Source organism: Melanostigma gelatinosum, assembly GCF_949748355.1.
Source record: "Melanostigma gelatinosum genome assembly, chromosome: 18".
Taxonomy (NCBI): domain Eukaryota; kingdom Metazoa; phylum Chordata; class Actinopteri; order Perciformes; family Zoarcidae; genus Melanostigma; species Melanostigma gelatinosum.
The window spans coordinates 22,843,645-22,857,805 of NC_136651.1; the positions used below are offsets into that span (position 1 = coordinate 22,843,645).

General features: G+C 45.6%; 1 protein-coding gene across 3 annotated transcripts in view; it reads right to left on the reverse strand.

Moving 5' to 3' along the window:
- Positions 1 to 2,281: 2,281 nt before the first annotated feature.
- The window catches only part of sh3glb2b (SH3-domain GRB2-like endophilin B2b), a 39,245-nt gene continuing 27,365 nt past the window's right edge, over positions 2,282 to 14,161 (reverse strand). For all 3 annotated transcript variants that reach the window (XM_079288921.1, XM_079288920.1, XM_079288919.1), the window contains 2 exons: positions 12,978 to 13,218; positions 2,282 to 3,311 (listed from right to left, as the gene is read on the reverse strand). In XM_079288921.1, coding sequence (XP_079145047.1) covers positions 3,204 to 3,311; positions 12,978 to 13,218 — 349 coding nt within the window. In that variant the 3' untranslated portion in view covers positions 2,282 to 3,203. The remainder of the gene's footprint in view (positions 3,312 to 12,977; positions 13,219 to 14,161) is intronic.

Genomic DNA, 14,161 nt, shown 5'->3' on the forward strand with positions numbered 1-14,161 from the left:
TCTGGAAGCAGGAATATCGATCTCAAGTACTGAACTACTGGATCCTCTAGCTTCTCTTGTTAGCAACTTGTGATGTGAAATCAAACTTGGGATTCCCTCTGAAAGACTTACATGACACACAGCTGTGACTCACACATATTGCACTGCCGCTGGTTAGGTAATGAAGACTTTCATCTGTAGTTAGTTGCACACAATAAACATTAGTCATACAACACTCCACTTTCTCACAAGTTGCTGAGTCATTTCTTTGCCCGATGATTGTGACCTGTTCTCCTGAATACATGCGATCCATCAGCTTATCACAAACACAGCAAACTGTAGAACTCTGCTTCCAACAACTGTTGCAGCACTTATTGTAATGGCATTACACAGATTACAGGCCAGGTAGGTCCACTACTATGGAGACAGTTTGATGCTCCAACTCTCGCTTTTCACTCTCGCTCTCCTTTTCACCTCATAAGGCAGTTTGCCTGACTCCCCCGCATGCTTTGTGTGTTGAGAGGACGTTCTCCGTAAGGGAGAGGCTGGGAGTCAAGTGGGTGTGTGGGAAACTAAGCACATTACATAATCACTGTGACCATGAGAATAAAGTAAACAAGACATGAACCTGGAGACACAGTTACGTCATGTTGCATTGGAAGAACAAGTGATTCTTGCACTGCTCCTCGGTTTCAAATCATACCAACCGCTCACAAAGTGTCATATGTAAGGCGACCAATCTCTGTCTGCAGACGGTCACCATGTTGTGCCTGTGTTGTTGCAACACTTCTTCAGGCTAACTTCACTTAGTAATCATCCTCATGAAGCCCTTTACTGTTTGACCTGATGATACATGGAGATGTAGTCTAACTGCTCCCAATACAGGAAGAACATTTGATCCGTTTGTCCAAAAACATTTCAGAAGTTGACATTTAACTGTGAACTAAGCAGCTATAACTCCAGAATATATGAGTACAAGCTGCGTCATGTTGTCCTTGAAGAAAACATGACTCAGCATGGTCACTATATCACTCTACAGCAGGGATTCCCAAAGTGGGGTGCACGAGCTGCCTCTAGGGGGTGCGCGAGAAGAAAAGTGTAATGGCGGTCTGATGGTGTAATAATATTAAATATTAAAAAAAAATGGAATTTTAATTTAAAAACTGTCAGGTGGGACATCTGAAGCTATCAGTCGTAAAAGAGGAGAGGGACAGAGAGAGAGAGAGGAATCGGAGGCCAGGGGAACGGAGAGATGCGTTGGGGAGAGACCGGGAGAAGAAATCGAGCCAGAGTCAGAGGAAGATGAGACGGAGGAGACCGAAAAGGAGGAAGGGATAGCACAGACAATCGGGAGCACATCGGCCCATCGCGGAGTCAAGGTGAAAAAAGAGGAAACGAGAGTGAGCATCAGACTGGGAAAAAAAAGAGGGAAAATGATGAAAAGTATGTGTGTCTGGGCTTCACTTGGATTGGCAACGCAGATTCCCCAAAGCCACAGTGCGTGGTGTGCAGTGAGGTTCTGGCTAACAGTCTGAAGCTCTTATTTACGTCGCCACCTGAACACCAAGCATGCCAGTGCAAGTCAAAAGCCCCTTACATAGTTTATATCGAAATTGGAGGAGTTACAAAACAGCCAAAAACAACTGGAGTCTCATTCATGTGTTGGTCTATAAATGACGCACTACAGGCTTCATATCTGGTCACAGAATAGCGAGAAAGGGGCTACCGCACACAATTGCCGAAGACGTGAGCTTGCCAGCTGCCAGAGAGATGGTGGAATGTATGATTGGGGAGAAAGAAGCAAAAAAGTTGGACATGATCCCGGTGTCCAACAACACTGTGTCGCATTAGTCTGTCATTAATTGTAAATTAAATGTGATAATCTGCCTCTGAGCCTGTGCGTGTGTGCTCGCATCCGTATTGCTCTTTAAAAGTGACGCCTTGTGTCACTGAAAGTTATTGAAACTTTGTTGCAGTGTTTCAGGGCGTTTTCACACCTTCAGTTCGTTTGCTTTGTTGCAGTTGCTCCTTTGTTCGGTTCGTGTTCACACTGCAACATTTAACAGCGGACTAAATCTTGTAAACAAATGCCACGCGCGAGCAAACTGTTCTCTCATTGGTCCGATTCTTATGCGGCTATGAAGGCTTAAAAGGCTCTGTTGCTTCTTCTTTTTTTTTTTTTTTTTATTAAGGGGGGGGGGGGGGTGCGCGAACCCGGTCGGGATGTAGAAGGGGGTGCGCGGCCTAAAAAATTTGGGAACCGCTGCTCTACAGCATTACACTGTTAACATGGTGATGCCAATATGATTCATGATTTTCTGTATTTGAAAATTGTACCAGAAACTTCCCGATCTGTATGTTTCAGCTCTGTAAGGTTCACAGTACAGCAACATACACAACAATAAATCCAGAATGATCATTCCATTTGAGTTGAAAGCCCTTCTCAGCAGCTGACTGATGTATTTGTATTGCTGAGTTTGAGGAACAGATGATGAAGTCGTCACAGATTGTCACAGTTGGAGATTGTGAAGTTGAAAGTGGACCGGAGAGAAGAGGAAGCCAGCAGGTAGAATCCATCACATTTCATCCTCCTGCAAAGGATCCTTCTGCTTTATTACACATTGGCTACTTTCTTGTGGTCGACTCACAAACTTTAACTCATCAATGCACTCAAGCAGGTGACATGGAACCACAGTGGGCTTGGTGTACTACTATGGTAGTGTGGTTATAGTATGGTTATGTTCCAAGATTTTTCACAATTCTCATTACAAATATAAAGCAGAATCCCAAAGTTCCCATTGTACTTCAGCACAGGGAAGTAGTTTAGACAGTCCGGTGAAATTGTTGGACTTCTGGCAATTGTCTTTTTTCTTGACAGCTTGTGTTTCTTGCCCCATCAAACCCTGTTGTAGCCATGTCACTATGCTCCCAATTCTCAGCACTTACTTTGGTGAGGACAACATCATCATCAATACAAATGATGGCCCAAACGACAACAATAAGACCCAAGTCGTAACAAATCGGAATGATCCTTTAATGGATTATGCGATGTCTTTGAATGCCTCATAAGTGCTTTGTGGTAAAAACACAAATGAAAGATTGAGAAGAATTCAGTTTCAGTTTTCACACACCAACACTCAAACTCATCACACTCACACGTTACTGGACTAAGAGGGAGACTAACAATGACCCAATAATGTGTGTGTGTCCTGTTGTTTGGTCCATTAGCTCAGCAGTTCAAGGTAGGTGACGGGGACTTTTCCCTTTTGGTTCCCCCGTTCTCCAATCAACCAATCAGGATCCATTCCTGGTACGGTGTATACCGTAATCAGCTGGAGAAACAAAAGAACAGGACATTTTAAGAAAAATTTCGTAAATGTTTTATAAAAGTGAAGCTATTTAAACAAGAAAAAAACAACAAGTAATACAGAGGTTGTTTCCCAAGGAAAGGGAAACAGAAAGCAAAATAATGTAACATCATGTGTTGATATTTGCATTATCTTCTGTTTTTTATGCTCCATATCTGCCTCCACTTCCCCTAAGAGGCGGTAAGGCCAAGGCACAGGCAGATAGGACAGGAAATAAAGATCACAAGCAATAACTCCAGGAGGTAGCATGGCTAGCGGTTTGACAACAGTACTGTGCTGATAATCCATAAACTGATAATTATGCAACTTTTACCAAACACTCTATTGCCATTCACTGCCAACCGTGCAGCTTTCCTCCTGCTCTGCCTCTTGTATTATTTGCAGTTACTTGAATAAACAAAGAGACAAATAAGGAAGGATCACTTTCACGGATATTTCAAATTAAAAGCTTTGTCAGGAAATAACGGGATTCTGCTTCAAATAAAAGCCTGGTGACTTCCGGGTTGCAGAGTACGGAGTCGACATATAGTTTTCTAACTCCTGCTAAAAACTTTTCATTTTAAATCCTAGTTTTGCTTTTTACAAAGTTGATTATTTGATGCTAAGACTATAGTGAAAAATATGTCCAAGTCAAGGAAACAAGCTAGGACAGAGTTAGAGACAGCTAGCATTAGCAGTGTTGCTAGCATACATGACGGGTCTGTTTAAACAGTGTAGAGCAGCGCTAACCACTGGTCAAGATCCAGGCTGTAGACTCAGGTCTAGTGAGCGACGACAGACAGATGATGAAAACTAAAATGTGATAATAACAACTATGACAAAATGTGAACTATTAAACTTCTCCCAGAAACGGCCTCCGCCCCATGGCTCACTAAGCGGGTTGACTCCGTGCCCGGATAGACTCACAGCAGATAAGACATAATAAATGACAGGGTGTTGTGACCTGTTCTGCAGAGCTTGACTAGAGATATACCGACTCAACACATTTAAACCTGGGAGAACAAACAACCTGCAGCCACTGGGTCAAGTTCTGAGAAAACACGTATTTTATTCTGCGCAGGTGCATCAGCTTAAATAGACAGTCACATGACACACTCACACCTGAAATGCATTGGCAATAATTGGGAGCACAATCAGTTGCTTCAATTAACACCCCCACTTGATCACACATTATTGACAACCATAAATCATACAAGGGGAAAACATGGAAACCAACTGCACTTAACTGCACTTAACTGGCTATGCCCCAAACAAGAACATGGAAAAAGTAAGTAGCTTTGCTTTAGTAGCTGGTTTTGTCATCAGGTCAGCTACCATCCGGTCTGTTGGGCAATACTCCAAACATACTTTACAGTCATTAACAGTTGATCTCACAAAATGGTATTTTATATCAATGTGCTTACATCGCTGTCTGCTCACTGGATTCTTGGCTAATGCAATTGTACCTTGGTTATCTTCAAAAATCTTAGGTACATCATACAGACAGTCATCAAGATGTTCAAGCAGTTGAGATAAGTAAAGACACTCTTGTGTGGTTGCGGCCAACGCCATATACTCTGCCTCACAAGTTGACAGTGCTACCGTTGGCTGCTTTTTGGTCTTCCAGGAAATCAGAGGACCATTCTCACTCAGACTAACACAATAACCAGTTGTACTGCGTCTGTCAGTTGCATCACCTGCCCAATCTGCATCACTGTAAGCAAACAACCTCAGCTCATCACATTTTCTGTAACACAACATTTTGTCATTTGTGCCCTTCAAATATTTCAGTACATGCTTAACAGTTGTCCACTGCTCTTCTGTCGGCTCACTGAAATGCTGTGACAGTCTGCTTACAACAAAGCTCAGATCAGGTCTGGTGCATGAGGTTAGGTAGATTAGGCTACCCACTGCCTCTCTGTATTTTCTGGGGTCACCTAGCTTCTCATCAGTGTAATGCAGCTTTGGTTCACAAGGTGTTGACCTGGGCTTACAATCCTGCATATTAAACCTGTCAAGCAGCTTGTCAACATAGCTCTGCTGTGACATGGTCACACATCCATTACACTGGTCAAAAGTGATACCAAGAAAATTCTTCAGTCTGCCCAAATCTTTCATCTGGAACTTCACAGCAAGCATCCTTTTTACTGCTTTTAAAGCACTCTCATCACTGGCTGCAATAACCAGGTCATCAACCCAGATCAGTAGGATCACCTTGTCATGTTCCGTTTCTCTCTCATAAACACAGTGATCGGCTGGATTCTGTACAAACATATTTTCACATAGATAGTCATGCAACATTATGTTCCAGTTTCGACCTGATTGTTTAAGCCCATATAGTGACTTCTTTAGTCTACACACCATCTTCCCATTTGTCTGAGATTTTACATCATAACCCTCTGGCTGTTCCATGTAAATCACACAATCAATTGGTGCATGTAAGTAGGCGGTTTTAACATCCATCTGATGTAGGATCAGATCCTCCTGGGCAGCTTTCTGCATCAACACTCTCACACTAGTCAGGTCGGCAGTAGGAGAAAACGTTTCTCCATAATCTACACCCATCCGTTGACTGTATCCCTTGGCTACATAGCGGGCCTTGTACTTGTCAGATCCATCAACATTGGTTTTGAGAGTATACACCCATCTACCCCCCACTGCTTTCTTGCCCTCAGGTAAGGTGGTCAGAGTAAATGTGTTGTTATCCCTCAGTGCCTTCATCTCCTCATCCATTGCATCTATCCACTTACTTGAGTTGGATGAAGACACAGCATCTCTGAACGTCTGCGGTACATTACAAACCATCCTGTAGCAATAATCAATGTTGATCTGAGCCTGATCACTCTCTATCCCATAGAAGTCTGGCCTCCTCCTCTCTCTAGCAGGGTATCTCCGTGGAGACTGGGATTCGGGCTTGACTCCACCTGTCTGTAGGCCTATCTGGCTTGGACCTGGCCTAGCTTCTGGGATGTCGTTCTGCTCGGGTTTGTCAGGGTCAGGTCTGGTTGCGTTAGACTGCACACCCGTGTCATCGTCGGACATGTCATCAGTCTGCTGTCCCTCAACACAGGACATGAACCTCACCAGTCGGTGCTTCATCACCTTCCTGCTGTCAGGGTAGTAGACCATATAGGCTGGACTGTTCTTGTCATAACCAACGAAGATGCCCTTGTCAGACCTTGACTCTAGCTTCTTCCTGTCCTGCCTGTAGGCGTAACATACAGTACCAAACTTCTGCATCCTGGAGACATTAGGTCTCCTTCCTGTCAGCATAAAGTAAGGTGTCTCTCTGGTGCGGTTGTTGAAACATCTATTCCTCACCACTGCTGCTGTCTGGACCGCATACGGCCATAGCTCCTTGGCTAACTGGCTCTCCAAGATCATACATCTCGCCATGTCAAAAAGGGTTCTCCAGTTACGCTCAGCAGTGCCATTCTGGTGTGGCGAGTATGGTGCTGATGTTTCATGTCTGATTCTATTCCTACGCAGTAGAGCTTGGTAACCCTGCCCTGTGAACTCTGTACCATTGTCAGACCTGATACACTTCACTTTCCCATATGGGGCTGTGTCGGCTAGAAACCTCTCTGTGGCTTCTACAGTGTCCCTCTTGTACTTTAGATAGTACACAAACACTGCACTTGAATAGTCGTCAGTAAAGGAAAGTGCATACCTATACCCTTCCTTGGACTCTGGGTCAATGGGGCCTGACAAGTCAGTGTGAACCAGCTCTAAGGCTGATTTGGCCCTCACATCAGGCTTCCTGTTTCTGCTCTGAGTGAACTTGCCCTGAGTACACACTTCACATATCATGGATTTGGACGCTTTACCCCTGATTGACATTCCATCCACAACATTCTCTAACTTCATGACATCATCAAAATTACAGTGCCCCAAAATCTCGTGCCACGTCTGAATATCATGACAGCTCATACATTGATCATCACAGTCATTGTTTACTGACACAGTAGGCAAATAGAACAGTCTGTTATGCTCATAAATGAGGAAGCGCGTACCGTCTCTATACTGCAAGACGTTTTCTCCTTCCTTGAAGATCACCGTTGCCCCACTATAAGTTGCAGCTCTCACGGAGAAGATGTCTTGGGGATACGAGGGGATGTACAGCGCCTGCTTCAGTGTGGTACTGAGGTGCCGCCCCCTGCTGTCGATCAGACACACCTCGGCGTCTCCTCTGCGCTCCGCGACCCCCGTGCAGCTTGTGCCATCGGCCAGCTCCACGCAGTGCGTCTCGGACTGGAATCGGTCATCGAAGTTCTTGAACTTCGCCAGGTCAGTGATGATATGCGCCGTCGCACCGGTGTCCACCATCAAGCCCTTTCTGGTGACACCGCTTCCTGGCTCGCTGGTCACCAGCTTGAACACGAAGGTGTTGTCATCCATCTCCTTGGACACTCCACGCGCGTTGTCCCGCTGCCACTGTCGCCATCCTCCTCGCCGTCCGGTACTCTCGCCCTGGCCGTACCACTGTTGACCACGCTGACAGTCTCTTACCTTGTGACCTCTCTGGCCACAACGGAAACACACAATGTCCCCGCTCTCGGTGCTGCGTGCACCTGCGCCTGCTGGGGCAGCCCTCCTTGGATGCGCCTGGGCCCTCATGACATTGTCGTCGGCCGCAGCTGTGCGCATACCTTCAGTGCTCTCATAACTGCGCAACTTAGTCTTGAACTCCGCAAAAGAGAGAGTCTCATAACTTTGAGTGATAAAAATGGAAAAAGGCTTAAATGAGTCTGGCAGCCCCTTCAAAATCATTGCAACCAATAGTCCATCGCTTAAAACCTCTCCAGCATTACGCAGCGCTGTGATCGAAATCTCAGCACGTATGACATAGTCAGTCACACTCTCACTACTCATCATTTGCAAAGAAGTCAGTTCTGTATACAGGCATACAATGCGGGGCTTACCCTTGCCTGCATAATAGTCACGCAAAATCCTGAGCGCTCCACGCCCGTCATCCACTGCCTCTCGCATGACCAGAGACAAACTTTTGTCATCAAGGAATTGGATCAGTTCCGCGTACGCTTCCGCGTTCTTCGCCGCATCCTCAGCCAGTGCGTTTTCTTCTGCGCCATCGGCGGGCTGATTCAAAATGGTGTCCTTCAGTTTCTGCAACCGCAGATGTCCCAAAAACTTTGTCTCCCACAGTTCATAGTTCTTTTCGTCCCCATTAAAAACAAGACGAGACCAACGTGAACTCGTATGTCCGCTCATGGTGCTGGCACTCCAATCCGTGAGATACGCACACAAGCAAATGTCTCTCAGTGGCTACTCACGCCGGATATCTCTTCGCACAAACGTCTAACGCAGGGGTGTCAAACATACGGCCCGCGGGCCGCATCCGGCCCGCCACGTCATTTTATGTGGCCCGCGAATCCGCCAGCAAAAAAATAAAAATTTTTTATTTTATTTTTTTTTTTTTTTACAAAAATTAAAAGTTAGATGTGAAAATAAAAATATCCCCATGGTCGAAATTATGAGATAGAAAGTCGAAGTGATGAGATAGCATGTTGTCTGTGTGCCGACATTAAAACGATCACAACAGGTGGACAGGAGATGCAACAACCCATAAAGAGGATTGCCAACAAGTGATCGTGCCTTTCTCAACATGCGTACTTCTCTGCACTTGTAAACTCGTGGACTTGTGAAACGTCATCAGTCTCAGCCCAAGTACTGTTCCAATTCAAAGTTCACATCGAGCGGAGATGTTTGAGTATAAAAAAACTTTGAGTTGAGCCATTCGCGCCGCCGGTCTCACCGGGGGCTATTTGTGTTCATTCGCACTGGACGCGTCGGAGAGGGGGCGGGGCTTATCGCCCTGAAAGCCGTTCAACTGTCCGCCATTAACCATGGAAACAATAACCTCTATTTCTGCTTAGTACGTGTTGTGGAAGTCACAGATATCCCGGGAAACTAAACTAAATATGTTAGGAGTGGTTACATTTACAACCGGCCCTTTGAGGGCGACCGTGATGCTGATGTGGCCCCAGAGTGAAAATGAGTTTGACACCCCTGGTCTAACGCATCTGGGCCCATAACCTGTTCTGCAGAGCTTGACTAGAGATATACCGACTCAACACATTTAAACCTGGGAGAACAAACAACCTGCAGCCACTGGGTCAAGTTCTGAGAAAACACGTATTTTATTCTGCGCAGGTGCATCAGCTTAAATAGACAGTCACATGACACACTCACACCTGAAATGCATTGGCAATAATTGGGAGCACAATCAGTTGCTTCAATTAACATGACCCCACCTCTCTTGTTTTACGATGCAGGTACACTCCTGAGGAGCACAAAGACGCATCCAATGGTTACAACAACACATCTTTAATTCAATGACCTCTCCGAGCTAAGACAGCTCACACACAAAAAGACAACAGCTCACCTTGACTGGTCAGCTGTATTTATTCTTTGGCTAAACTTAAACTTATGATATAACGAACAAACTAGATAAGACATGGAGAATAAAACACAACAGCAAGCCCAGCTAATTTGTAAAAAATTGTTAAATAGACCACATAAAGTGGGAGACAAACTGGACCTTTGTCCATAGTTATTTACTCACAGGTACCAGATTGTCCATATCAGCAAGTATGGAGTGTCACTAGTGTTGGGGTCTGACCATATGGCTTAAACATGTGCTGTGAACAAAGAGAATCAGGCCTTCACTTTGTCAAGCAAAGGTTTCATCCTGATTTGTAGTTTGATAAGAGCAAACCTCCTCGGGAGGAATTTCACACTCTGGTGTAAATTCCCCCCCCCCCCAAAAACCATGGTCCCCTGAATGCACCGCTGCAATCTCATTGGCCGAAGGCCAAGAGACCCCAGGACCCCTGTGGTTCAACCACTGTCCAACAAAAGTGCCTGCAGATCACACCTCCTTGCTTTTTCCCTTCGACCTCGGTTGAGTTAGGGAGCACGCAAACGCTCTCTTCGCCCGGACCCCCCGTCCAGGCCACAGACGATCCAGCTTTCCCCGCCAGCGCGACGCTGGCCACGAGGAAGCAACGGCCCCTCAAACCCTCATCAAACCCTGACAAGCCATTTCGCTGCACGAAACGACAGTGTTCCACGCTGAGTAAAGGCCCACTCAGCCCGCGAGACGAATCCGCATCAGCGATCCGTTCTCCGCTTTTTGCTTCTTTTTCTTTTTGGTGCACACTCCGGCAGGAAGACGTCTAATCCTCTCCTGACCGATGATTACCGGTAAGACGCACGGACCACGCCGTCAGCCGAAGTTAGATCATCCCCCTGGAGCGAGGATTGATCACGTCTGCGTTTCGCTCCAGAGCGAGCTCACGGCAACGGACCGAAGCCGCACCAGCAAACGCCGTGCGACGCACAGCGCCCGCTGCAAAGCCGCGCCGACCAGAAAGCTCCCCCTGCTCCCCCTTCCCGACGAGGAAAACGGACCACTTTGCCACGAACACACTTCAACGTTGCAACGACGCATCGACAAGTAAGATTCTTGGCATCTGGGCATAGCTTAGCTTAAATGAACGCAAGTTTAATTCAGGTCATTCATTTATATGTTGATATTCCCGTGTTTTTGTGTGTTTAAGTTACTGTCGCGTGATATTGAGATATTGCGCAATCATTACGGAGCAGAGAAGCTCCGCTGCATTGTGTATGAACTGCTATGACTGTTTGCTTGGGATTTATTTTGATTTATTTTGATTTGTTTTATTACAATTCGTGTGGTATTCTCTCCTTATTAAATCAGCTCTGTGAGTGAAGTGTGGAATCTCGGCTATCGTACATAACTGCTGGCAGTTCTACCGACAACGGCACGTTGTGTACGATACGGCCAGCGATCCCCATTCTCACTACAACGCGGACCGCACGCAGAAGTTTGATTCATGACCCCCACCTTTGCTCTCTTTCTTGTCTCTGCCCCTGGGGAAACCCCGTTCAAACGATCGCCTCACATCACGTGCTGCCCAGGCACACGTGATTACGTATAGCAGTCTCACCGCCATTTTGTCCGAGTCACTCGACTCCGCCATCTGGTGGTAGTTTAGCTGTAGTATCTTAAGGCCCCTCCCCTTTTGGCCCGCGTCACTCGACGCCACCATCTTTGTAGTCTTTAGCGGTAGCTGTAAGACTCTCCTTCCTTTTCACCCACAGACCCACACACACACATACACACACACACACACACACACAGACATACACCCTCATCCGTTTTATTCATTCTTTAGTTTAGGCATATAAAATTGTATGATAACGTTTGTTGGTTGCAATATTAATTGATTTGATCATTTATTATTTTGATTTAATAAACTCTGTTATACTTTAAGGAGCAGTCGTCTGTGATTACTTGTGCATATGTATTTGATAAGACTGTATGTAGTAGCCTGTGCTCGAACTTAAAACCTTCACTGTCACTGAATGTATAGTCATACGCAGACTATTGACATTATGAGTGACTACTAATTATGAGACTTAGTTTTATCGTTTGGTTATTGGTCCCTGTTCGCAGGGTGGTACCCCGTTGTTATTAATAATCATTAATAATTGTTACATACATTAATAATTCTATTGATGTCAAGAATTCAGTTTCTTAAATGCTGATAACCCAAACACGCTCCTTTAGATCCCAACACTAGTCATGCACCATGGCTTAGTAGAAAGAATATTCTGTGCACTGGAGAAGCTCCTCCCTAACTTCTATGAGGTTGGTAGCTTGACAAACAGATGGCAGCCACGTCTTCTCGCTGCTGTGGAGAACGGTTGGAGACCACTTTTATAACGTTCAGCCATGACATCCTATTCGACCCGCAGCTTGAGAACATCTGCACTGCAGTCCTCGTAAATTCAGAACTTGTAGCCACGTTCTTCCAAGTCTTCATACCCAACTGACTCAAATGAATCCCTTGAGGACATTCATCAGACTTCACACAGATCTCTCTGGAGACACTAAAAGCTGGAACTTTACACCAAATAGTCCTGTCGAGATGTTTTCAAAGAATGAAGACTGTGGAATTTGTTTTCCATCTCTTACATTGACGTTGTCCTCAAAAGAGATCACCTCAGGGCCGGTATGGACCGGTGGAAGAATCACAGCTACCAACTAGAGAGGTGCACTCAGTAGAATGTGAAGATCTCCACCAGGTGTCTGCAACCACCACTGCTGTAGTGTGTGATTAAAATGAATACAACCAGTGCTGTAAAGCCTCAAACTAACTTCATTCAAACTCAAAAACAAGTAACTTCATACAAGCATACAGGCTCCAGGTCATGCATCAGACACCTCATACAATTGTGCCAAAACACAAAGTCAAACTCTCCAAGGGTTAGGGTTAGGGTCTTTTAATGAGTGTATGCGGGGAAAGGCTACAGCGCCTTCGGACCCTGCAATGAATAAGTAAATGTGGGCTTAAAACTTTTAATCTTAAAGATGGGTTGGTAGATGGGTTGATCCACATGTGAGAAACTGAGGTATATATTTTCAGCCTAAATATGAGAAGCAGAAATGCTCAAAGTGTATATAGATTTTTAAGATTCAATATTCTGTACTCTGTACCAGTCCCGCAGCTAAAAGTCTTCTAGCTGCTTTCTGTTCATGAGTAGGTCCAGCTCCTTATCTAACAGAGATGTGGGTGTGTGGTGAATCAGAATATCCTACTTTACCTCATCAGCCAGGAGGGACAGCTCGCTTACATCGTGGGCGTCGTAGTCGTACAGGACCTTGGCCTTTCTCGTGCCTGTGACAGGGAGCTGTGTCTGCTCCATAGCCAGCGTGCCGGGCCTTTGGCTAGACTGAGAGGAGACTGTGGCCCCGGGAGATGATGGTCCAGACAGGAAAGCAGAGGAGACGGGGTCGGGACAGACCGCTGCAGTTGGGTGGGGGGCGCTGACGGCATTAGCACATCTGTGTGAACATTGGAGGACAAATGAAGGAGTCGAGTTGTTGAAGTGGAATTCCACGTATCGTCTCTGTGCCTGATGCTGTTTGCCCATTTCTGCTTGGTGGGGGACGGCAGAACTGGCCTTACTGCACTTGTAGCTCTGGACCGACAAACTATTTGTGCATGTGTGCACGTTCAACGTGAACGTTTAGATTGTGAGTGGGGCCTGATGGGCAGGGCCCCTAGAAGCATCCCATTGGTTGATGTGAATGATGAAAGGGTGTACATGTCTTGCTAGCTAGCTGAAGAGGGACGGATATTGTACTGGATATTGAACAGTAGTGATGACTCGTGTGGATTATTTAACTACAGTACAATTTAGCACTTTACCCCCCGAGCAAAAATGAATAAAAGGTTTGGGACCACATCAACCGGATGACTAAATCATATGTCAAGAAGGAAAGGAGCAAAAAAAGACAATTCAACCACGAGTGGTTCAAAGGGAAACTTGGCTAACTGCTAGCATATCATCAAAAGCCCTCCATGTCTTCTTATCGGAGAGGAAACTGTCTGGACAGCAAGTGGATTTAAAGACTCGAAACATCTTTCAGAAAGGCTGGTAAAACAAGTGGATGATGTCATTAAGTTGGGCTCACTGTGAACAACCAACGTTGCCTCTCAGCTTGACGGTGCGTACAGATGTGGCATTGAACAAACTGTCATACTGAAGAAATAAGGTATGTTCTTGGCAGAATTATAACCTGTATAAAACTTTGTGGAAAGTGTGAAATTGAAATTTTGTTATCACTGCAGTTAATGTATTGGTCAGAGCAATCCCTCTCTCACTAGCACGCTTGGCTGTGAGAGTATGGTTCAATGTGATCTAGAGCAGGGGTGCCCAATACGTCGATCGCGATCGACCGGTCGATCGTGGAGGTAGATCAAATGCCATTCAAAAAATTGTTT